Source organism: Physeter macrocephalus, chromosome 4, assembly GCF_002837175.3.
Source record: "Physeter macrocephalus isolate SW-GA chromosome 4, ASM283717v5, whole genome shotgun sequence".
Lineage (NCBI taxonomy): Eukaryota > Metazoa > Chordata > Mammalia > Artiodactyla > Physeteridae > Physeter > Physeter macrocephalus.
In genome coordinates, this window is record NC_041217.1 from 68,754,196 (window position 1) to 68,779,299 (window position 25,104).

General features: G+C 41.5%; 1 protein-coding gene across 1 annotated transcript; it reads left to right on the plus strand.

Moving 5' to 3' along the window:
- Positions 1-209: 209 nt before the first annotated feature.
- On the plus strand, positions 210-24,829 carry SLAMF6 (SLAM family member 6). The gene is made up of 8 exons (XM_024115994.1): positions 210-315; positions 16,364-16,687; positions 19,437-19,700; positions 20,172-20,285; positions 20,631-20,675; positions 21,716-21,792; positions 24,352-24,426; positions 24,776-24,829. The coding sequence occupies exons 1-8, from the start codon at positions 210-212 to the stop codon at positions 24,827-24,829; spliced, it is 1,059 nt and encodes a 352-aa protein (XP_023971762.1).
- Positions 24,830-25,104: the final 275 nt, after the last annotated feature.

Below are 25,104 nucleotides of genomic sequence, written 5' to 3' on the forward strand. Positions count from 1 at the left end.
TTACTACCATACAAAAAGAAAGAAAAAAGGATATAGATAGTGAAATTTCCAATTCACATCACACACAAGATTTTTGCACTTTGCTCAGAAAAGAAATAAACAGAGTAGTAAAATAAAACTGGGACTCTTTGTATGTGGGAAGAAGGCCTTGTCACGCCTCTGAGAGGAAGAGCGAAGTTTCAGTTGAAGCACTTTCAGTTTATGAGACAATGCCAAGAACATTGACTGCCTTGAGGTCTCCAGCACCATTCTCCACTGCTAAGAGCATGATCTGGCTGTTCCCGTCTCTCACGCTTGCCTTCTGCCTTGGCCCAGGTAAATGCTGAAGCAGACCCATGTAGTCATGAGTCATTCCTGGTTTTGTGCAGCTTGCTCAGTCTAAATCACCTATTTATATGTGTCTGTCTGTCTCTCTGCCAAGGGATCCGGTGGGGCTCACAGTGGTGCCTGCTAAACTGCCATTGCCTCTCAGCCTAAAAGCTTATGGCCTGAGATGGTTCAGAGTTAACAGCTTCAACTGTGTTTTCATTTAAGTGAATTATCTGCTGGGGCTTGGGAAATGTGCTTTTATGAGACAAGACTGTTTGGGGTTTATGACCAGCATGTTGTGGTACAAAGAGACCTAAAGTTAAGAAAAGAAGCCTTCTTACTTACTGCGGTATCACAGGTAGGTTACATTTTCCTCCTGAGCCTCACGATCTTCATTGGAAATATTGAAACTCTATGGTTTAGCTTAGCCGAAATTTCTGAATCCAACTAAAACACTAGAAATAGTCCTCTCAGTTTTTGCTTACTGTGATAAAAAGCGTTCTCCAGCTTTCCTTTCCTTTGATGCAAATCAGGGTCTATCTAGTCCAGCAGTACCTAATTTGGCAGACAGAAAGGAATTCTCTGATCCTGCCTGCTTCTCATTCCCTGCTGTCCATTCTGTGGAAAGCATGAAGGTTCGTGTCAGGTTTGGAGAACCACAAGTGGTCAACTGGGGCCAAAGTATAGGATGGGGCAGAAGACGAAACAGGAAAGCTAGCCCAGAACTAGCCCAGGGTAGCAGATAAAAATAGTTAATATTCATTGAGGGCTCATACTGTTCCAGGAACTGGGTCAAATGCTGTACATACATCATATACATAAGCCTTATGACAGTTCTATGAGTCTATACTATTATTATCCCCTTTTAAAATAACTTGCCCAAATTTCCTTATCCAGTAGGTGGCAAGCTCTTGCAATATTTTTGAGGAACAGTGACAGTTGAATAAACGTGGTAGCAGCACAAGAGAAAGAAGGACAGAAGCAAAAATCACCATAGATGAAGAATTAACTAGATTAACTGGCAATGGGGGGGGAGTGAATTCACTGTCATCCAATAAATATTCATTGAGCACCTGCTGGATGCCTGGCACTGTTCTAGTTCCTGGGGATACACCATGAACAAAGGAGGCAAAAATTCCTGCTCTGGTGGAGTTAACTTTTTAGCAGGGAAGACAAACTATAAACAAGATAAATAAGTGAAATAGTATATTTGATAGTGATAAATGATAAGAATGAAATAAATCAAGCAGGGAAAGGAGATATGAAATATTGGGGGGCGGGTGAAATTTCAGAGTAGCCAAAGAAGGTTACAAAGTTGCGGGGATGAGGGACCAGCCATGAAGAGAAGGTGATTTCAATTTTGGAGCTACTAATTTTAAGATGTTAGTGTGATATCCATGAGAAGATTTCCTGAAAGCAGCTGGAAATTTAGGACTGGATGTAGAGCTGAGGCTGGAAGCTTAGAAGTCACAGCATAGAAGTAATAAATGAAGTTAAGGAGAAAAGTGTAAGGAGGACATAAACTTGGGAAATATGTATAAGATGCAGAAAGAGGGAGAATTCACTTACACATTCAAGAGCCACTCCCCAGCGTGGGAGCAGAGACCCATGTCTTTGCCTCCTTGCAAAATTGAACCCATCTCTAGAATTAAATATTCAGAATGTCCTCAGGTTAAAATTCCACTGCTTCTCCTCATTCCCATCAATACTTCTCATAAGGGCCCTATGAAATATACACTATCCTCACTTTAAAGAAGAGGAAAGAAGGCATACAACACTTAAGTAACTTGCTTAATGTCACACTGTTATGGGGGAAGTGGGGATGGTGCAGAAAGGAAACATACTTGAATGTGTTTTGCAGGTGTTCTGAGGCTCAGGAGGAAAGCAGTGATTGCCAGGGTTAGAAATCAGGGACCCTGGCTCCAGAGTCTGTGTTCATAACCACTTTACTCTGCTAGTTAGTTTATACACAGTTATATATTCACATAAATGTATATATAATTATAAACTGTGATCCTAGGAAGAAAATAAGCAGGGTACTGATGCGGAAAACTTGGCTTCTGTACACTGGTGCTGAATTGAATCTCAGAAACAGAGTTTTGGGTGAAATAGAAAAGTGTAGCTTTATTGCTTTGCCAGACAACGGAGACACAGCGGGCTCCTGTCCTCAAAAACTGTGTGTCCCAACCTGGGACGATTTGGTGAGTTTTATAGCAACGGTTCAAGGTTGGGGTTGCTGATAAGATTAGGGTGTGTGCAGGACCTGTACTCCTTTAATTTGGTCTCAGGTAATCTGATGAGTTTCTATGGTTCCTTTAATCTGGCCTCAGGTGGTCTTCTTGAACAGCTTCTCTGGTTCCTTTAATCTGGAATGAAGCATGCTGATATCTTCCATTTTTTGGGTTTAAGTTCTGTAGAAGAGCTCAAAGATATTGTTGTTTAACCCTTGAGGCAGAACCAGGACCCTGCCCCAAGGCTACACTATTGTTTCTTGGCTGCTCCTCTCTAGTCTCTGCATCCCCTCTCCTCCCTGGTTAGCAATTGTTCTAATCTGCCCTTTGGAACTCAAGGAAGGTCATAGAGGCTGGAGTCTATTCCCTACAAACAAGAAATGGGGAACATAAAGCCTTCCATGCCCAGGAGTCCCCACAGTGTCCTTCTTGGTTTCAGTACCATTGGAGAGAAAAACAAGAGGATCTGCTTGGGATGAGGTGATGTGGAATGGATTTTCTGGAAAGGTAACATCTCCTCTGATATTTAAAGAGTGTAAGAAGTCAAACAGGGGAGGAGTCTAATGAAGAAGCATTCAAAGCAGTGGGAATTACATGTGCGAAGGTCCTGGTGCAGGGAAGAGTTTGGAGTGATTAAGGAAGGGAAAGAAAACTACTGTGACAAGAGTATGGCACAAATAAAATCAATCTTGAAAACAAGCATGAAGGAAGGTGACTCATGCCAGCCTACATTCTTTCAAGGAGCTGGACACCATCACTTGCTACTTTTAAGAAATGTATCTGAAAAGATAAACCATGTTAAGAAATAATCCCAATTGGTATAACTGAAATCAGACATTATCATGCCCTGGAGAAAATGAATCTCATTTGCTTCTCCATTTTATTCTTTATAGGTGGGAACTTACTTATCAAATGTTAATATGCATACAAATTATTAGGGAATCTTATTATAATGCTGATTCTGGAATGGAGACTAAGATTCTGCATTTATAACAAGCTCCCAGGCAACCCCAATGCTGCTTCATGAACCACACTCATGAGACTTTAGTCACAGTGGGCTTGGAGGGATGGAGAAATAAGAACAAATTCTTCAAGTGTGTTTGCAAGAAGCAGATACAGGTATTCTGATGCTGAAGAGAGAACAGTGGTAGGAAATATATGTACAGCCAATACACATGGGCCAACCAAATGATTCTGACATTTTGAGTCAAAAATTTACAGGCTCTTCTGCTAAGAGATTGTAATCCGATGACTCCTCTTCCCCTGAACAGCATTATCTACTTCTTACTAACCATTCACACCTTCAAACGTTTATTGTTGCTCACCACAGGCAGAGAGTTGTTTATATTTTGTCACTATCCTCAAGGACAACTGTGTCTTTCCACCTCTCAGAATCTGTGGTCTGTGCCCACTGGACTGCCAGCCTTCCACATCTCCCAGTTTTCAGCCTCCCACTATCTCAGTTGTGTCTCCATGTGCACACAAATTTTTATCTTTCTTTTTTTTCATTAAGGTGAAATTCACAAAACAAAATAATAATATTAAAATGTACAATTCAGTGACATTTAGTAAATTCACAATGCTGGGCAACCACCACTTCTATTGCTCCAAAACATTTCATCGCCCCAAAAGAAAACCTTGTACCCATTAAGCAATCACTTCTCATTTCTTCTTCCCCCATCCCTCTTCAAACACCAATCTGCTTTCTGGCTCAATGGGTTTACCTATTCTGAATATTTCATATAAATGAAGTCATGCAACATGTGACTTTTTATGTCTGACTTCTTTCACTTAGTACAATGTTTTCAATGTTTATTCATATTGTATCATGTATCAGTACTTCGTTCCTCTTTATTGCTGAATAATATTCCATTGTATGTGTGTACCATATTTATTTATCCACTCATCTACTGATGGACATTTGTGTTGTTTCCACCTTTTGGCTTTTGCAAATAGTTCTATTATGAAGACTTTTGTACAAGTATTATTTTCAATTCTTCTGGGTATATACCCAGGAATGAAATTGCTGGATCATATAGTAATGTTGTACTTAACTTTTAGAGGGATCACTAAATAGTTTTTTCCACAGTGGCTGTACCAGTTTACAATCCCACCAGCAATGTATAAGGGTTCTAATTTCTCCACATCCTTACCAAAACTTATTTTCCAATTATTTACTATTATTATTGTTGTTATTATTATTAATCACCATCTTAGTACATGTAAAGGGTCTTGTGGGTTTTGTTTTGTTTTGGTTTGGTTTTTTTGCGGTACGCGGGCCTTTCACTGCTGTGGCCTCTCCCGTGACAGAGCACAGGCTCCGGACGCACAGGCTCAGTGGCCATGGCTCACGGGCCCCGCCGCTCCATGGCATGTGAGATCTTCCCGGACCGGGGTACGAACCCGTGTCCCCTGCATCAGCAGGCGGACTCTCAACCACTGCACCACCAGGGAAGCCCTGTCTTGTGGTTTTGATGTGCATTTCCCTAACAACAAATGATATTGAGCATCTTTTCATGTGCTTATTGGCCGTTTGTATATTTTCTGTGGAGAAATGTCTATTCAAGTCCTTTGTCCCTTTTTGATTGGATTATTTGTCTTCTTTTTTTGAGCTATAAGAGGTCTTTGACTACATTGAATACTAGACCCTTATCAGGTATATGATTTATAAATATTTTCTCCTATTCTGCAAGTTTTCTTTTCATTACCTGATAATGTCCTTTAATGCACAAAAGTTTTTAATTTTGATGAAGTCTAATTTATCTATTTTTTCTTCTCCTGCTCACACTTTTGTTGTCATATCTAAGAATTCATTGCCAAATCCAAGATCATGTAAATTTACCCCTATGTTTTCTTCATAAATTTTGCTTTCATATTTAGGTCATTGAAACATTTTGTGTTGATTTTTGTATAGGTGTGAGGTAGGTGTTCAACTTCATTCTTTTGTTTATAGACATCCGGTTGTCCCAGCACTATTTGTTGAAGCAACCATTCTTTCCCCATTGAACGATCTTGGCATTCTTGTCAAAAATTAATTGTCCAAAAAAAAAAAATTAATTGTCCATAAATGTATGGGTTTATTTATAAACTCTCAATTCAATTCCATATAGACATCTATATGTCTACCCTGATACCAGCAATGCACTGGCATGTGATTAATGTAGCTGTGAAAATTTTTAAATTGGGAAGTGCGAGTTCTCCAATTTGTTTTTATTTTTCAATATAGTTTTGGCTAGTTGGGGGTCCCTTACAGTTTCATATGAATTTGAAGAATGGCTTTTCTATTTATGAAAAAAAAGTCACAAAAGTCATTGGAATTTTGATAGAGATTGAACTGAATCTGTAACTTGCTTTGGGTAGTATTGCCAAATACTTAATCTTAAGTCCTACAATCCATGAACATAGGATGTCTTTCCGTTTATTTAGGTATTCTTTAATTTCTTTCAAAATATTTCATAGTTTTCAGTGTATAAGTCTTGAATATCATTGGCTAAATTATTCATAGATATTTAATTATTTTAGATGTTATTATATATAGAATTGTTCTCCTAATTTCCTTTTCAGATTGTTCATTGCTAGTGTTTAAAAATACAATGTGTATTTGTGAAATACAAATTAAAAATATACAATTGTAAATTTACAATTGTAAAAATACATGTAGTAATTGTACATTTTTGTAAATTGATCTTCTATGCTACAACTTTGCTTAATTCATTTATTAGCTCTGATAGTTTTTTTGTGGATTCTTTTTCTTTTTCTTTTTCTTTTTTTTACTTTTTATTTTATATTGGAGTGTAGCTGATTAACAGTGTTGTGATAGGTTCAGGTGCACAGCAAAGGGACTCAGTCAGCCATACATATACATGTAACCATTCTCACCCAAACTCCCCTCCCATCCAGGCTGCCGCATAACATTGAGCAGATTTCCCTGTGTAATACAGTAGGTCCTTGTTGGTTATCCATTTTAAATATAGCAGTGTGAACATGTTGATCCCAAACTCCCTGACTATCCCTTCCCCCAGTCCTTCCCCCCGGTAACCATAAGTTCATTCTCTAAGTCTGTGAGTCTGTTTCTGTTTTGTAAATAAGTTCATTTGTATCATTTCTTTTTAGATTCTGCATATAAGGGATATCATACAATATTTTTCTTCCTCTGTCTGACTTACTTCACTCCGTATGACAATCTCTAGGTCCATCCATTTTGCTGCAAATGGCATTATTTCATTCTTTGTAATGGCTGAGTAATATTCCATCATATATATATACCACATCTTCTTTATCCATTGCTCTGTTGATGGACATTTATGTTGCTTCCATGTCTTAGCTATTGTAAACAGTGCCTCAATGAACATTGGGGTGCATGTATCCTTTCAGACCATATTTTTCTCTGGATATATGCCCAGGAGTGGGATTGCAGAGTCATATGGTAGCTGTATTTTTAGTTTTTTAAGGAACTTCCATACTGTTCTCCACAGTGACTGTACCAGTTTACATTCCCACCAACAGTGTAAGAGGATTCCCTTCTCTACACACCCTCTCCAGCATTTATTGTTTGTGGATTTTTTGATGATAGCCATTTTGACTGGTGTGAGGTGATATCTCATTGTAGTTTTGATTTGCATTTCTCTAATAATTAGCGATGTTGAGCATCTTTTCATGCCATTTTCTTAGTTGTTTTGGTTTTGTTTTTGTTGGTCTTTTTTCTTCCCTTCCTCTTTTGTTCTTTTCTCTTGTGATTTGATGACTGTTTTTAGTGTTGTGTTTGGGTTGCTTTTTCTTTGTGTGTGGGTATCTGTTGCAGTTTTTGGGTTTGCTGTCCCCATGAGGTTTTGATATATCAGTCTATATATGTGCAAGGTTTTTTTGTGGTTGTTGTTTTTGTTTTCTTATTTGTTTGTTTTAAGTTGCTAGTCTCTTTCCTGCATAGAGGAGTTTCTTTAACATTTGTTGCAAGGCTGGTCTGGTGGTGCTGAATTCTCTTAGCTTTTGCTTGTCTGTAAAGGTTTTGACTTCTCGTTCAAATCTGAATGAGAGTCTTGCTGGGTAGAGTATTCTTGGTTGTAGGTTCTTCCCTTCCATCATTTTAAATATATCATGCCAGAGAGACCTTCAAGATGGTGGAGGAGTAAGACGTGGAGATCACCTTCCTCCCCACAAATACATCAGAAATACATCTACATGTGGAACAACTCCTACAGAACACCTACTGAACGCTGGCAGAAGACCTCAGACTTTCCAAAAGGCAAGAAACTCCCCACGTACCGGGGTAGGGCAAAAGAAGAAAGAAAAAACAGAGATAAAAGAATAGAGAAGGGACCTGCACCTCTGGGAGGGAGCTGTGAAGGAGGAAAAGTTTCCACACACTAGGAAGCTCCTTCACTGGTGGAGATGGGGGATGCGCAGGGGGAGGAAGCTTCAGAGCTGCAGAGGAGAGCACAGCAACAGGGGTGCAGAGGGCAAAGTGGAGAGATTCCCACACAGAGAATTGGTGCCAACCAGCACTCACCAGCCTGAGAGGCTTGTCTGCTCACCAGCCAGGGTGGGTGGAGGCTGGGAGCTGAGGCTCGGGCTTTGGAGGTCAGGTCCCAGGGAGTGGACTGGCGTTGGTTGCATGAACACAGCCTGAAGGGGGCTACTGCTCCACAGCTAGCAGGGAAGGAGTCCCGGAAAAAGTCTGGACTTGACTAAGAGGCAAGAGACCATTGTTTAGGAGTGCATGAGGAGAGGGGATTCACAGCACTGCCTAAATGAGCTTCAGAGACAGGTGCGAGCTATCAACACAGACACCAGAGACAGGCATGAGATGCTAAGGCTGCTGCTGCAGCCACCAAAAAACCTGTGTGCAAGCAGGTCACTATCCACACCTCCCCTCCCGGGAAGCTGTGCAGCCTGCCACGGCCAGGGTCCCGTGATCCAGGGACAACTTCCCGGGAAGAGCACACAGCACACCTCAGGCTGTTGCAACATCATGCTGGCCTCTGCCACTGCAGGCTCATCTGGCATTCCGTACCCTTCCCTCCCCCTGGCCTGGGTGAGCCAGAGCCCCCTAATCAGCTGCTACTGTAAGCCCAGGGTTGTCTGAGCAAATAACAGACGCCCTCAGGTGACCTACACGCAGAGGCGGGGCCAAATCCAAAGCTGAACCGCAGGAGCTGTGCGAACAAAGAAGAGAAAGGGAAATTTCTTCCAGCAGCCTCAGGAGCTGTGGATTATATCTCCACAGTCAACTTGATGTACCCTGCATCTGTGGAATACCTGAATAGACAACAAATCATCCCAAAATCGAGGCGGTGGATTTTGGGAGCAACTGTAGACTTGGGGTTTGCTTTCTGCATCTAATTTGATCCTGGCTTTGTGTTTATCTTAGTTTAATATTTAGAGTTTATTATCATTGGAAGATTTGTTTAGTGATTTGGTTGCTCTCTTCCTCCTTTTATAGATAGATAGATAGATAGATAGATAGATAGATAGATAGATAGATAGATAGATAATAGATAGATTTTTTCCTTTTTCTCTTTTTGTGAAGGTGTATGTGTATGCTTCTTTGTGTGACTTTGTATAGTTTTGCTTTTACCATTTGTCCTAGGGTTCTGTCTCTCCGGTTTTTTTTAGTATACTTTTTAGCACTTGTTATCATTGGTGGATTTGTTTTTTGTTTTGATTGCTCTCTTCTTTCTTTCTTTTTTTTTCTTTTTTTATTACATTTTTTATTTTTAATAATTATTTTTAATTTTAATAACTTTTATTTTATTGTTTATTTTTCTTTCTTTCTTTCTTTTTGCCCTTTTCTTCTGAGCCATGTGGCTGGCAGGGTCTTGGTGCTCCGGCCATGTGTCAGGCCTGTGCCTCTGAGGTGGGAGAGCTGAGCTCAAGACATTGGTCCACCAGAGACCTCCCAGCTCCATGTAATATCAAACAGCAAAAGCTCTCCCAGAGATCTCCATCTCAACACTAAGACCCAGCTCCACTCAATGATGAGCAAGATACAGTGCTGGACACCCTACGCCAAACAACTACCAAGACAGGAACACAACCCCACCCATTAGCAGAGAGGCTGCCTAAAATCATAATAAAGTCACAGGCACCCCAAAGCACAGCACCAGACATGGTCCTGCCCAATAGAAAGACAAGATCCAGCCTCATCCACCAGAACACAGGCACTGGTCTCCTCCACAAAGAAGCCTACACAACCCACTGAACCAACCTTAGCCACTGGGTCACTGGGTGCAGACACCAAAAACAACGGGAACTACGAACTTGCAGCCTGTGAAAAGGAGACCCCAAACACAGTAAGTGAAGCAAAATGAGAAGACAGAGAAACACAGAGCAGATGAAGGAGCAAGGTAAATACCACCAGATCAAACAAATGAAGAGGAAATAGGCAGTCTACCTGAAAAAGAATTCAGAATAATGATAGTTCTTCTGCCTCAGTTATTCTGCTATTGATTCCTTCTAGTATAGTTTACACTTCAGTTGTTGTATTGTTCATCTCTGTTTGTTCTTTATTTCTTCTTGGTCTTTGTTAAACATTTCTTGCATCTTCTCAATCTTTGCCTCCATTCTTTTTCCAGGATCCTTGATCATCTTCACTATCATTATTCTGAATTCTTTTTCTGGGAGGTTGCCTAGCTCCACTTCATTTTGCTGTTTTTCTGGGGTTTTATCTTGTTCCTTCATCTGGGACATAGTCCTCTGCCTTTTCATTTTGTCTATCTTTCTGTGACTATGGTTTTTGTTCTGCAGGCTGTAGGATTGCTTCTTGCTTCTGCTGTCTGCCTTCTGATGGATGAGACTATCCAAGAGGCTTGTGCAAGCTTCCTGATAGGAGGGACTGGAGGTGGGTAGAACTGGGTCTTGCTCTGGTGGGCAGAGCCTGTGCTCAGTAGAACTTTAATCTGCTTGTCTGCTGATGGGTGGGGCTGTGTTCCCTCCCAGTTAGTTGTTTGGCCTGAGGCGACCCAGCACTGGAGCCTACAGGCTATATGGTGGGGCTAGTGGCAGCCTCTGGGAGGGCTAACACCAGTGGGTACTTCCCAGAACTGCTGCTGTCAGTGACCTTGTCCCTGTAGTGAGCCACAGCTGCCCATGTCTCTGCAGGAAACCCTCCAACACTAGCAGATAGGTTTGGTTCAGTCTCCTATGGGGTCACTGCTCCTTTAGCCAGGTCCTCATGCACACAAGACTTTGTGTGTGACCTCCAAGCGTGGAGTCTCTGTTTCCCCCAGTCCTTTGGAAGTCCTGAAATCAAATCCCGCTGATCTTCAAAGTCAGATTCCCTGGAGATTCCTAGTCCCATTGCCAGACCCCCAGGCTCAAAAGCCTGACATTGGGCTCAGAACCTTCTCTCCAGTGGGAGAACTTCTGTGGTATAATTGTTCTCCAGTTTGTGGATCGCCCACCTGGCAGATATGGGATTTGATTTTATCGTGATTGTGCCCCTTCCACTGTCTCAGTGCAGCTTCTCCTTTGTCTTTGGATGTGGGTTATTTTTTTTTGGTGGGTTCCAGCATCTTCCTGTCAATGCTGTTCAGCAGTTAGTTGTGATTTTGGTGCTCTCGTAAGAGGAGATGAGCCCATGTCCTTCTACTCTGCCATTTTCAACCAATCTATTTTAGGATTTTCTATCTATAAGATCATGTCATCTGTGAATAGGAATAGTTCACTTCTTCCTTTCCAATTAAGATACTTTTTATTCTTTTTCTTGTCTAATTGCTGTAATTAGAACTTCCAGTACAATGTTAAATAGAAGTGGTGAAAGTAGGCATTGTTATCTTGTTCCTGGCCTTACGTGGAAGGCTTTCAGTCTTTCATTCTTTTTTAAAAAATCTATTTATTTATTTTTGGCTGCATTGGGTCTTTGTTGCTGTGGGTGGGCTTTCTCTAGTTGCAGTGAGCTGGGGTTACTCTTCATTGCAGTAGGCAGGCTTCTCATTGCAGTGGCTTCTCTTGTTGTGGAGCACAGGCTCTAGGCATGCAGGCTTCAGTAGTTATGGCACACAGGCTCAGTAGTTGTGGCTCGCGGGCTCTAGAGCACAGGCTCAGTAGTTGTGGTGCACGAGCTTTGTTGTTCCATGGCATGTGGGATCTTCTGGGATCAGGGATCGAACCCGTGTCCCCTGCATTGGCAGGTGGATTCTTAACCAATGCGCCACCAGGGAAGTCCCTTCCATTCTTGAATAGAAAGTTAGATGTGGGTTTCTCAAATGCCTTTTAGCAAGGTGAGGAATTTCCCTTCTATTCTTAGATTCTTATGTGTGAAACAGTGTTGGATTTTGTTAAATGTTTTTTCTGTATTAATTGAGATGATCATGTGTCTTTTTTCCTTAATTCTATTAATGTAGTATATTGCATTGATTGATTTTCATATGTTGAATCACTGTTGCATTCCTGAAATAAATTCCAATTAGTCTTGGTGTATAATCCTTTTAATACGCAGCTGGATTCAGTTTGTTAATATTTTGTTGAAGGTTTTTACATCAATACTTATAAGGGATAGTGGTCCATAGTTTGTGCATGCGTGCGTGTGTGTGTGTGTGTGTGTGTGTGTGTGTGTGTGTGTGTATGATATCTTTGGCTTTGGTAAAGGTAATGCCGGCCTCATAGGATGAATTAGAAAGTGTTTTCTCCTCTTCTTTTTTGGGGAAGTGTTTGAGAAGTATTGACGTTAATTATTCTTTAAATATTTGTTAGAATTCACCAGTGAAGCCATCTGGTCCTGGACTTTTCTTTGCCAGAAGGTTTTGATTACTGATTCAATCTCTTGTTTAATGTCCTCTTAGATTTTCTATTTCTTTTAAGTCAGTCTTGGTTATCTGTTTGTTTATAGAAATTTGTCTATTTCATCTAGGCTATCTAATTTGTTGCCATACAGTTATTCATAATATTCTCTTATAATCGTTTTTATTTCTATAAGGTCTGCAGTAATGTCCACTCTTTCATTTCTAATTTTAGTAATTTGAGCCTTCCCTATTGTTCTCTCAATTAATCTAGCTAAAAGTATGTCAATCTTCCAGATCTTTTCAAAGAACAAATTTTCCCTCTGAGCACTGTGTTCACTGCACCCTGTAAGTTTTGGTATGTTGTATTTTCATTTTCACTTGTCTTACTCAAGATTCTGCCTTATATATCTCTTCCCTTCTCTATTAAATCTCTTGAGAAATCAGCCCCTACCCTCCATTACTCATGTTTCCAGAGTGAGTGAAACATGTAAACAAACATACCCCAAATTTCTGCTGACTGAACATCCACACCAGGGGATGGACCTCAGCACCACCCCCATGCTCCAAGTGGCTCCCAGTGACTTATAAGGGATGCTTCCCATAGGCCTCCAAAGCAGCCTTCTGTTAAGGTCATGAGGCATCCTCCCAATTCTTAGTCTCTTCTGGTTCTAGACCTCCAAATCTGCTGCCAGCTGAACCACTTACAGAAGACCCCAATGCTCTGCAGAGAACATTGATATTCATGTCAAGGATGCTGACCCAGGACATTCCCAAAGCATCAGTGCTGATTCCAGGCAGAGTAGAGAAAAAGGCCTTCTTGTGCCTTCTGGGCCACACCACATCATCTGGGTCCCAAAGCAGCTCTCCTTCAGTCCAAAGTCTTTCAGAGGAGCCTTTGAACTTTTTCAGTAACTTCTTACCTTTACCTTCCTTAAGCACAGTGGCTCTTATCTTCTTTTTTTTCTTAGACTTGCAGGGAATTACTACTACCAACCCCTTCTCCTCCTTCTATAACTTCTCCTCTTCTCCCACCACAAACTCCTTTCTCCTCCCCTGTACCAATGCAAACCCCACAAATATAAGCAAAGGCAAACAGATATTTGAACTTATCCTTGAAGGATAAATAGGAGCTCACCAGATGGGAAAATGTGAGCAAGTTATTTCAGGCAAAGGGAACAACAGAGCAAAGAAAAAGCTGGGCATTCTTGAAATAATCAAGCAAGGAGAACTTCTTGTTTTTTTCAAAACCCTACTACAATGTTAACTTCTCTGCGAAGTGTTCCCTGACAACCCCCAACCCTTTCTAGCCCATCATTTTCACTATTTATGCTCCTATAGAGCATTTATCTCTATCAATTCAACATTTATTGAGCTCAAAATTGTGCTAAATGCTAAGAATACAGAGATAATAAGCATAATCCCTACCCTCAAGATTATGAAAAATAGAGGAAAAGAACATTTTAACTATATCTAACAGAAAGAAACACTTGATAATGCGTGTGCAGGGTGCAATTAGTAGTGTGAGGGCAATGCAGAAGCAAACCCTATCTTAGGTCAACGCCTAACTCACCACACCATAGCTACATGTTTACTGTCAGACTCCTCTACCACACGGTGAGTCCAGAGGACGGATAATGTCTTATTCGTTTCTATATTCAGTCTTCAGTCCAGAAACTGGTACATAAAAGGAATCTAATAAATATGGTCTGAATGCCATGATTTCTAAAGCTTTTACTCACTGAATTGGCATAGAGCTGAACAAATAGTGCAATGAATGGCCTGTTAAATAAATGAATGATTTCAATCTATAAAAACAAAGGAAACTTAAAGGTCTGTGCTAGAGAAGGAAGAACAGTTTCTGGAGAGTCTTTGGGCCACAGGGTATGCCGAGATCCGTTACAAAGAGAAACTGGTCCTAAACATCCTGGGCAGAGAACCTCCAAAACAAGGGATGAAGCTGTGCTAATTCACTCAGCAATATTCATTGGGTGCCTACTATGTGCCAAGCACTGTTCAAGAATGTCCACCACCGTGAACAAGACAGAAAAAAATCCTTGCTTTCATGGAGCTTACATTCTTATAGAAGGGAAAAAGAACAAAAAAACAAATATGCAAATTACAAAGTATGGTAGAAAGAAAGTATTACAGAGAAAAACAAATTCAAAGGCAATGAGTACACAGGAGTGAGGGATTGTGGTGAGGAAAGCGTGGTCACAGAAGGCCTCCTTGAGAGGTGATGTTTGCATTAAAGACCTTATGGAGATGAAAGAGTGAGCCATGTGGACACCTGGGGGAAGAGCATTCTAGGCAGAGGGAATTACAAGTGTACAACTCTGGCCTGTTCAAGGAATAACCAGGCCAGCATAGTGGGAGCAAAGGGAACAAGGGGGAGAGTTATAGGAAATTAGGCTAAAAAGAGAAAAATGACCAGATCATTTTGGCCCTCATAGGCCATTGTAATTGCTTTGTTTTGTTTTTTCTTGTTGTTTTAACCTCTTTTACTGAAATATAGCATACAAAGAGAAAATTACAAATCCTAAGCGTCAGCTCAATGAATAATCATAAAATGAATAAATCTGTGTATCCAGACACAGGTTAAGAAATGGCACATTACCAGCAGCCCAGAAAACCCCCTCTATGCTCCCTCTTACTTGCTATCCCTCCCTCCTCCTCAAAGGTAACCCTATCCTGACTTCTAAAAGAATAGATTTGTTTTGCCTGTTTTTTTAACTTTAAATAAATGTAAGCATGCCACCGCATTCTATTTGTATTTGTATTTTCTTTTTTCACTCAAGATTTTGCTTGTGATATTCACCCATGTGATTCCGAGAGGAAAGAATGGTCAAATGACAAACAACAGCATGTTAAAGTGCTGATGGGAAAGATGTAGTAAAGAGGGGGAATTGATGGCAGTGTTCATATGACGGGCATGCATGTGACAATTTGAGAAAAAGAGAGGAAGTGTGAGGTCACCCAGGAGCTGAGTGCAAATATCCCAAGAGACATTTCCTCCCCTACTCAGATCCTCTCCTGAGAACTAAGAGGTCTTGAGAAGGTTGTTTGTGGTAATGGTTACCTATTCATTGATTCACTCAAACATTTCCAGATCCTACTTTGTGTCAGGCACAGTGCTGAGATATAAAGATAATTAAGGCATGGTCAGCTGGGAAAAAAGTAAACAGAGGGCTAAAAAAATGGTATGATAAATGCTAGGAATTTGGCAAAGGGTGGTAAAGAAACTTCTTCTTTAAGAATTATTGTGACTATTTCACCTTTTTTGCTTGAAAATTAATGACTCTGAGATAGGCTCATGAGAGTATAGTCATTATATGTTACTTTGAGGTTATATGTATTACTTTTATGCTTATCAGTTTTTATCTCCTCAACTACTAGACAATAATCTTTTGGAAGAAGAAAAGATATCTTCTGGTATCATGGAAAGAGCACAAAGTAGTTAGAGTCAAAGGAGTTGGGTCTGAATCCTGACTCTGTTATTCCTTAGCTAGGTAACCCTGGGAAAATTAGGTGACCTCTCTGTGCCTCAGATCCTTGTCTATAAATGGAGATGGTAATATTCATCCTACTGCCTCACAGAATTGTTGGCAGCGTCGAATGAAATAATGTATAAGAACTGTAAATTCCTATTATTAGTCCTCTAAATCTCACAAGCCTACTATGCTGAACACAGTAGGTATTTAATAAATGTCAAGCTTTGATTATATTTCATCAGCAAAGACTTGTGGGTTTTGAAGTCTGTGCCAGAGAGTTGATATAGTTGTCCCTCTCTATCTCATGCCCAGATAACTCAGAGGCTGGGGTCAGATAGTGTGGCCATGACCCAGGAGTGACCAGCTAGTGTGGGAGGGTAGACTGGCCAGGATCATCTGGACCAACTACTCCTTAAACAAGAGTGCCAGACATTTTGCTGGGGTGGAACCTCCGTGATTGCCCATTTCAACACTCCTCCTAACCGTTTCCCTTTTCATCATATTTCTGGGTTTCAGCATCAGAGAGCTCTAACTGACCGGCAGAGTATGGAGAAAAGGTGTGGGGAGCAGGGGGAGGGCAGGGAGAGTTATAGCCGTTTCCTTTCTGTGTTCACAGGGAACACAGTTTCACAAACCAGCTCAACCCCATTGATTGTGAACGGGGTCGTGGGGGAGTCTGTAACACTTACCCTGAAGTTTCCTGTGGAAGAGAAGATCATGTCCATCACCTGGCTTCATGCTGGAAAATCTATCATCTTCATAGAGCCAAATGAAGCACTAAACAGGGTGACTGACCCAAAGCGGAAAAATCAATTGAAGGTCATCGAGTCCTACTCCTTGCAGATCAGCAACCTGACGATGGCAGACACAGGACCTTACAGCGCCCAGATAACCACACTGACCTCTTCACTGTTTACCAGTTATGATCTGAGGATCTTCAGTGAGTCAAAGCATGGGGTTTAATTGTGTATGGACTGAAAAATAGTACGTATTTCAATTCTATGTGACTGCAAGTGTGCACTATAGCTTAGTGGTAAAAAGCATGGCATTTGGAGCTAGACTGAGGCCCAGCAACAAAACAATTCAATGGCATTGCACAGCAGTTAGTGACAGAGCCAAGATTAGAACCTAAATCTTGTGACTTCTAGACCCTGTACTAGGCTCCATTACACTGTTGAGACAAGTTTCTTCTGCTACTATTTAGAAGACCAAGCACAACTTCTTCTGCAACAACCACACTCCTGAGGCTGAATGCCAATGCCTTCTCAGGGCCTTTTGGAGTACCTCTCCTTCAAAGGCACATACACAGAGAGATGTGTAAGCTACACCAACATGTTTTACAATTGTGCAAAGGAATTTTAAGATATAAATTATATAGTTTAAAAAAAAAACACTGGCCAATTGTTCTGTATGTACTAGGCTAGGGATGGCAAAGATTTGATCTTATGGGCCAATATCAATTAATTGGGAGTAACTGTCTAGGGTTCAGTGTTAAGAAAGATATCAGAGTCATGTTGTTTATTCACTGAGTCAACAATATTTGTTAGCCAGGGATAATATATGAGACAGTGTTTTAGGCCCTTGAAATACATCAGTGAACAAAACAAAGATCCCTACCCTCATGGAACTGACATTCTGAGTGGGAAATATGGGAGCAATAATAAACAGTACACATAATATATAAACAAATGACACAGTAAGCTGCGAGTGCTATGGAGAAAGAGAGATTAGAACAGAATAAAGAGTATCAGAAGTGCCAGAGAGCAGTGGTCAATTTTAAATGGAGTGGTCATAATAGGCCTCATTGAGAAGATGACATTAGAGCCAAGACATGTTGGAGGTAAAAGAGTGAGCCATGCAGATACCTGGATGAAGAGCCATCCCGCACAAGCACTCCCTGTGTCTGGCAGCTCAAGGAATATAAAGAAGGTCAAACATCAAGGAGCAGAGTAAGAGAGCAATAGGAAATGAGGTCAGTAAGGAAGTAGGGGGCCATATCATCTAAGGCTATGAGAGCCATAACAAGGACTTTGGCTTCTATTTTGGGGGAATGGACAACTACTGGAGGGTTTTGCAGAGAAGTAATATAATTTAACTTACTTATATAAAGGATCTCTTTGGACAAGGGTGGAAGCCACTGAAACAATTAGGAAGCCATTGCAACTATCTAAGCAAGAGGTAATACTGGCTTGAACCAGAGTGGGAGCAGTGGAGGTAGTGAGAGGTGGTTGGATTCTGGATATATTTTAGAGGAAAAACCACCAGGATTTTGTGATGTGGGTGTATGAGAGGAAAAGATGAGTCAGGGATGACTCCAGGGCTTTTGGCTTGGATGACTGGAAGTATGCAGTTGTTGTCAGCTAAGATGGGGAAAGTTGCAGATTGAGAAGGTTTTGGAGAGAAAAACAGGAATCTTTTTGAACATGTTGAGTTGTAGATACACATTATATCCAGGTGGAAATATCAAGTCAGTAGTTATATATTCATCAAGTGGAGAAAGATATCAAGATAGGTTTTTGAGGTCAGCAACAGACATTGGCTGAAGGAGATGTAATATTCATGCCAAATATTTGTCATTTCTGTGCTACATGTTATCTCATTTAATTACCCAAGAAGTAAGTATTATTGCCCAGTTTCATAGATGAGGAAACTTAGGCATGAAGAGACTAAAATTTTTCTATGTAGCCAGTAAATGACAAAGCCGTGATTCTAACCTAGGTCTTCCTAACTCCAAATCCAACACCCTTGCCATGACATGAAAATTCTGTTCTAGCAAGGTATGTTCCACCACCCCTACTCAGTTAGCTAAGCTTAAAGCATTACTTAATCTCTTCTAATCAGACAGTTGGAGTCATTCTATTTCTATTGGGTCACATTTATTTCAACCCTTGGGCAGAGTCTAGGTCAGAGGGCTTCTCTGTACTGCTTTCACGTCCCCATTGATTCACAGCCACTGACACCTTACTAGGTGATATTTTCTGGTCTCTGCTCTCAGATATTTCTGCAACATATGTAATCCCAAATATATTGCATTTCTTTCTTCCCCAGAATTTCTTGCTTTCTCTCTGTTTCTTCACTTCCTCCTTTCCTAATTCTTTAGTTCTCAACATTTCCCTTTCTGACTTGGTGACACTCTACATCAAGGTCTCTTTGTCATCATTTGAGCCAGCATCAGCTCCAGTGAGAACCAATATTCCCACATATTTGTAGGAAATACAGTTCTCCAAGAGTGTTAAGCTTTTATCTTCCATCCCATCTAGGGAATTCTGACAATGGAGAAGTGTGCCTTGTCTTCTGGTTTCGGACCTGGCTAAGGTAGTGCTGGCCCTTAGCTTAGTCTCCAAATTATCTTTACATGAGGGGCAGTGAACAAGGGCTAGAAGGACCCCCAGGAATAAACTGGAGCTCCAAAAATTAAAGTGATCAGCTCAAAATGACCTAACTAGTTGGCGACAACCCCAGTCTTTCCCTTCCCTCTCTCCCACTGCCTACTCTGTCTCATACTGATGTCCCTTATCATTTGGTCACCCCAGACCTTGATGTCATCAATTAGGCAGTACATGCAGAGTTATTTACAGAGTACACAGCAGTGTCAGGTAGAATACAGAAACATCGAGGTGAGAGATATTTTTCACAGAGGGCTGAGCCAAGACATTTGTCCTTAATCCAGGCCTCTTCTCTGCACACAGGACGACTGAGGAACTTACAAGTTGTCCCTCACACCAAATGGTCTAAAAATAGGACCTGTGAGATCCACCTGACCTGCTCTGTGGACAATCCAAATGATAGCATCTTATTCAGGTGGCAGGTCTCAGGAAACACACTTCAAAGTGACGCAAACCTCACTATCTCCTGGGACCCCAAGAGTTTCGATGAAGAGACCTACACCTGCGTAGCTGAGAATCCTGTCAGCAATTCATCCTTCTCTGTCTCTGTCAAGAGTCTCTGCCAAAGTAAGTCTGTCTCAGGTCTCTCTGAGAGCCTTGACTAGCTGTGGGGTGTGGGATGTCTCTCGTGCTCTTTATGATTCCTAAAACAGCAGCCCAGTAGGAGGCAGCCAAGTGACACTGGGAAGGGACAGACATCCCCTGGGGCTCCATGCCTCTCACTACGCCAGAGGTCTCTCCTTCCTCCCTGCGCCTCCACCAACCCTTTCTTCAGACCACTCAGAGCCCAAGAGAAAAGTCCTTGGGAAGGCAGGATTGCTTCCTCTCACTGGCTCTACCAGGCTCCACCACGCCCTGTCTGCCTAAATGGGACTCCCACTCCCAGAAAGCCTGCTCAGACCCCCAGAGCCTCTGGGTATAGATGAACCCACCCAACCCCCAAAGATGGTCTAAAAGAGATGCAGTAGAAGCTCTAAAAAACCACTCTGGGCCTCACTCGATGTGTCTCAAGTGCAACTTCTTTTTTTTTCTTTTTAGGTGTTACTAATGAAAAAAATGAACACCTGGATACCATGTGGATTGTAGTGGCAGTTTCTTCAATATGTATAGTCGTAGTCATCATCGTGTTATTTGTTTGGAGGAAAAAAATAGGTTTCCTTCCTTCCTACTTACTGTCTCTTCTCCAAGGTTCCAGAGATTTAGCGTTTGGGGCCTCCACAATACTCTGTCTTGTAGAAGACAGATAAAGGGAGGGAGGATGCAAACCCTGGCTCAGCTGGTCCACTGGGACAACACCTGGGTTGTGAATACACATGTGCTAATCTCCTAGAAAAGTGTCTTACTGGAAAATGCAGGACCCAGTCTCAGGGCCTGCCTGCCCTTCCCTTTCGGGTCCCCTTCCACCACACCCTCTAGAGAGACACATCTAGGGGTAGGGGGTGGAAGGCTTCTCTCACTATAGTCACAGATTTCAAATTCCCTGTTTTTATTTTTCAGGTTTCTTTCAATTCTCTACTCAGCAAACCCAGTGTCCTGGTGAGCGTCCAGACTCTTAACTCCCAATCATAAAACAGATGGGACGAACCAAGTGAAAAGGAAAGGGGGGCATTCAGAGGGTTGGATAATGAGAGAGGAGGGAGTCAGAATGTCATTACTCAGATGGACCAGATGGTGCAACGGGATAAGACCTGGAACTGTGCAAGTCTGTCCCCTGTGTGACTTACAGGGTCCCTTACAAGAATGCAAACTGGTCACTCATGCAATTTCTTGGCGTAAGATTAGGGTCATTCCCCACTCTGCCAATGGAGAGACTAAGCGCCAGCGAAAGGACTCATGACCTGTCCATTATCAACAGGAGGTGCAGGGTAAAGACAGGATTACAGCATCAAATGCCCAAAGACAAACTGTTTGACCCCATCACTCTCTTCAGCCAGCGTTTGCGCATTGAGTGGACATAGTCAAAAGAGAAAGTATGATATAGAGGCAAAAACACAGGCTCAGATTGGCATTGAGTCTCATTTCATGGATGAGAGATACATGACTTCATGCATGGAGGACCTGGCATGAGGTTTGGAGTCAGAAGGCATGCATTCAAATTCTTGTCTGATCACTTCCTGTGTGAGTCTGCACCAAGTCTGTAAAACTTTCTGAGCCTCCAGTTCCTCATCTCTAATATAATCAAACCCACTCTAAGGAGCTCTGAAAAGTTTAATAGTATTATATGTGAAATAATCTGGCTCCATTATGCTCACCAGTGAGGTTCTCTAGCTCCTGTGTAGGCAGTGCTATTTGGTCCCAGAAGCTTCCCTTCCTGTGAAGCCAGAGGGAGACTCTGAGGCTTTAGGATAGCTCAAGACCATGTTCCCCTGAGGAGATGAGGTTAGAACTAGATCACATGGCTGAGAATGTTCTGGTTCAACCCAGAACTCCAAAGACTGTCAAAAATGAATGAACCCTAAGGAAGGGCCATCCTTTGAACTACTGCCTCTCTGGGGTCAGAGAATGGTCTGGGGTAGACAAGGTCCTGGGAGAGCAGACCAGAGTCCTTCAGCTACTGACTGTGCTTTCCTGTGTTAACACAGAGACTGTGAGCAACTTAGAGTATGCTTCCTTCTCTCCAGGGAACACTGTGTATGCTCAGGTCACCCATTCAAACAGGGTGAGTACTTTCAGGTTTATACTCCTTCATGGTCATTATTTTTACAGTCATTATACATGACCTTGTCACCAAACTTTTCTAAATCCAAATGACATACACCATTGAAGAGAGGCAAAGGCAGTGACAAGAACTGCAGAGTTATGTGTGGGACCTTTCTAGACCTCAATGCTCACACCTCAACAGAATGTTGACTCATACCCTGCTTTACATTGCTTAATCTGACTGCTTAATGCATCAGTAAGTCTTGTCCCTTCAGCTTAATTACAAGCTGCCTGGAAGTGAAAATTATGTCTTCCTCTCTCTTCCCCTATGTCTAAGCATGATGCTCAGTAAATACTTGCTGGATGGATCAGAGTTCATTTAAGTTTGAGAACCCCCAGAGGGCACGATTCTGTATCAGGGGCTTTCTCATCCTGGATGTAGGGGAAATGGGGGAGCTCAGAATAGTCTCTCAAGAGGGAAAGAGGGGCAAGAATTTGCAATCCCTCAACAGTAGAGGACACTAAAGGCATGAGCAGTCCTCAATCGTCCCCTGCCCTCTAGCAACATAACAGGATGGCCTTGGTCAGGCATCAGGAACTCCTCGCCATGCATCAGTAATTCCCCATCAACCCCAAAATAAAGCACCTGCAGGTGGTACATTTCTAAATAACACTACACATACTGGGAGGCCATTTTCCATGTCTTCTGAAAAATAAGCCAAGAGAGCCAGCATTTTCAGTTGATGGAAACAATGGTCTGGCTAGAAACCTTGGATTCCACAAGCAAATCTCCCTTCACAAAGCCCCTCACAGGTGTTTGCAAAGTAGACTCTGAAGCTAGCAAACAATAAGAAGTGCTCTCACTTCAGATATTTCAATTACCTTTCCAATTTCCTCTTGAAGACAAGATGAATTACTCTCAACAAACCAAGAAACTCTCTGGCAAGTTTGTTAACTTTTGCTTAGCAAAACATGGTACTTTGGAGAGTTTCAGAGGTTTTGATAACACCCCAAATATGCCTTAATTAATTTAAAATGCCAACAACTATGAGCATGGGGGACTTCTGTTACTGCCGGACTTTTTATTCCAAGCAGAGCCATTCTTAAGACAAGATAGTCCTGCTCTACCAGTTCCCCTTGCTTGAGGAGAACCCCAATGACATGATGACCAGGCAAATAGAATCACAGGGGTAAAATGAAGCAGGCAATAACTCCAGTTATAGGTAGTAAAGATCTGAAACAAAAGATGTAATACAATAACCGTCTGGTGTGTAGGTTAGTTCCTAAAAATAGAGGATGGAGAGTAGAGTTGGATGCAGGACAAGAATGCTTTCTTTCCTTCACACCACCTGCCAACAAGGTTGCCCTTCTGTCTCTCTCTGGTTCTTGATCCCACCGGTTTGCTGGAGTGTTGTGTTTCTGTTTGGGGCTCAGGAAAGGTGACTAATCCTTCACAGGTTTAAGAGCTAGTGGTGCTTTGTTTCCAGCTTCTCTTGCTAAACACTCCCTAGCCTTCCTCCTGAAGAACTTTGACATCATCCCTCTTTTGTCACACTGCCTTTCCCAAGAATATACAGTAAGTCCCTTCCATACGAATTAGTTCCGTTCCGAGAGTGTGCTCGTAAGTCCAATTTGTTCATAAGTCCAACAAAGGTAGCCTAGATACCCAACTAACACAATCAGCTATATAGTACTGTACTGTAATAGGTTTATAATACTTTTCACAAAAATAATACATAAAAAACAAAAAAACACAAAAAATAAAGAAAACATTTTTTTTTTTTTTTTTTTTTTTCAGGGAAGCCCCAAGAAAACATTTTTAATCTTACAGTACAGTACCTTGAAAAGTACAGTAATACGGTACAAGAGCTGGCATACAGGGGCTGGCATCGAGTGAACAGGCAAGAAGAGTTACTGACTGGCAGAGGAAGAGGACATGGGAGATGGCAGAGCTGAAGGATCTCCTGCAATAGGAGGTGGAGGGCAAGCTGCAATTTCACCCATGCCTGACGTTGATGGCACAGGTTCTGGTTCCTTGCTGCATTCAATTTTATCTATTCTCTTGAAAAAATGATCCTGTGAGGTCTCGGTAGTAGCTTTTTCTTCTCATCATAGATGACACGGTAGCACTGGATCGCATTCTGAACGGCTGCTGCAACCTTCATGTACTGTTCTATATTTGGGTCCTGTGCCTCAAAAACTAACAGTGCCTCCTCAAATAAAGAAAATCCCCTTGCCATTTCCTGTATCGTGAATCTGTTCAGTTCTTCAATTACTTCTTCTTCCTCTTGTCTCTCTTCTTTCTTTGAGCCTCCAATTCTATCAGGTCTTCATTAGTAAACTACACAAAGTAAGTACACAAAAGCTTGTGTACTTACTTTGTTGTCAAGTACACAACCACTTGACATGACAATGTACACCAGACACGTGAACTAACTTACATGACTGGACATGCGAACACACGTTCACATCTTTGAACTATCACAACTTGAAGTCTCATAGGTAGGGGACTTACTGTATCTGTGCATGAGTACATTTCTCTTTATGTGAGCCAAATTGGTATGATTGTGTTTTACAGGAAATGGAAATCCCAAAACCTGTGAAAAACAATGACACCACCACAATTTACTCTGAAGTTCAACAGTCCCAAGAGGTAAGCCTATGATTGACACCTCTTTTTACATTCTTGCCTCTCTTCTCAGACCTATGACTTTGCAAATATAGTAAAAGTAAAGGGGCCATTTTACAGATGCACAAAAACCAGCAGGATACAGAAAGTCTCAGGACAGCTCCAAAACATATCCAAGAAGCTATCTTGTATTAGAATCACCACACATAACTGAGTTTTTAACCTACTTGTTTTTTAAATTTAATCCTGCTTATGCTGTCAATATCCCTTTCTGCCTGTTAGTGCTCTCTAAACCACCTCTATATCCATGAGGAGTGGACTGACGCTCTAGTCCCTATTGACCTACTTTATTTTTCTCTTTTTTCCATTACAGAAAGCCCATCTATTCCAGGACAATTGCCCTTCACCATGTCATGTAAGATACTGAAAGTCTTCAAAGGAATTCAGGAACTACACATCTTCTCCTAATCCTATGAGAGAGAAGAGAGCTTGATTTCTGGCTGACAACAGAATTTGAATATCTAGGATTATCAGACTTGAATCTGCTTACCTAGGTCAAACAATTGAGGAATAACATCATCTCCAGCATATGACCCAAATAACAATTTCTAATCAGCTCCAAGTGAAAACATACATCATATACCATGCTTGAAAAAATCCTCAACAAAATACTAGCAATCCAACTCCAACAATACATTAAAA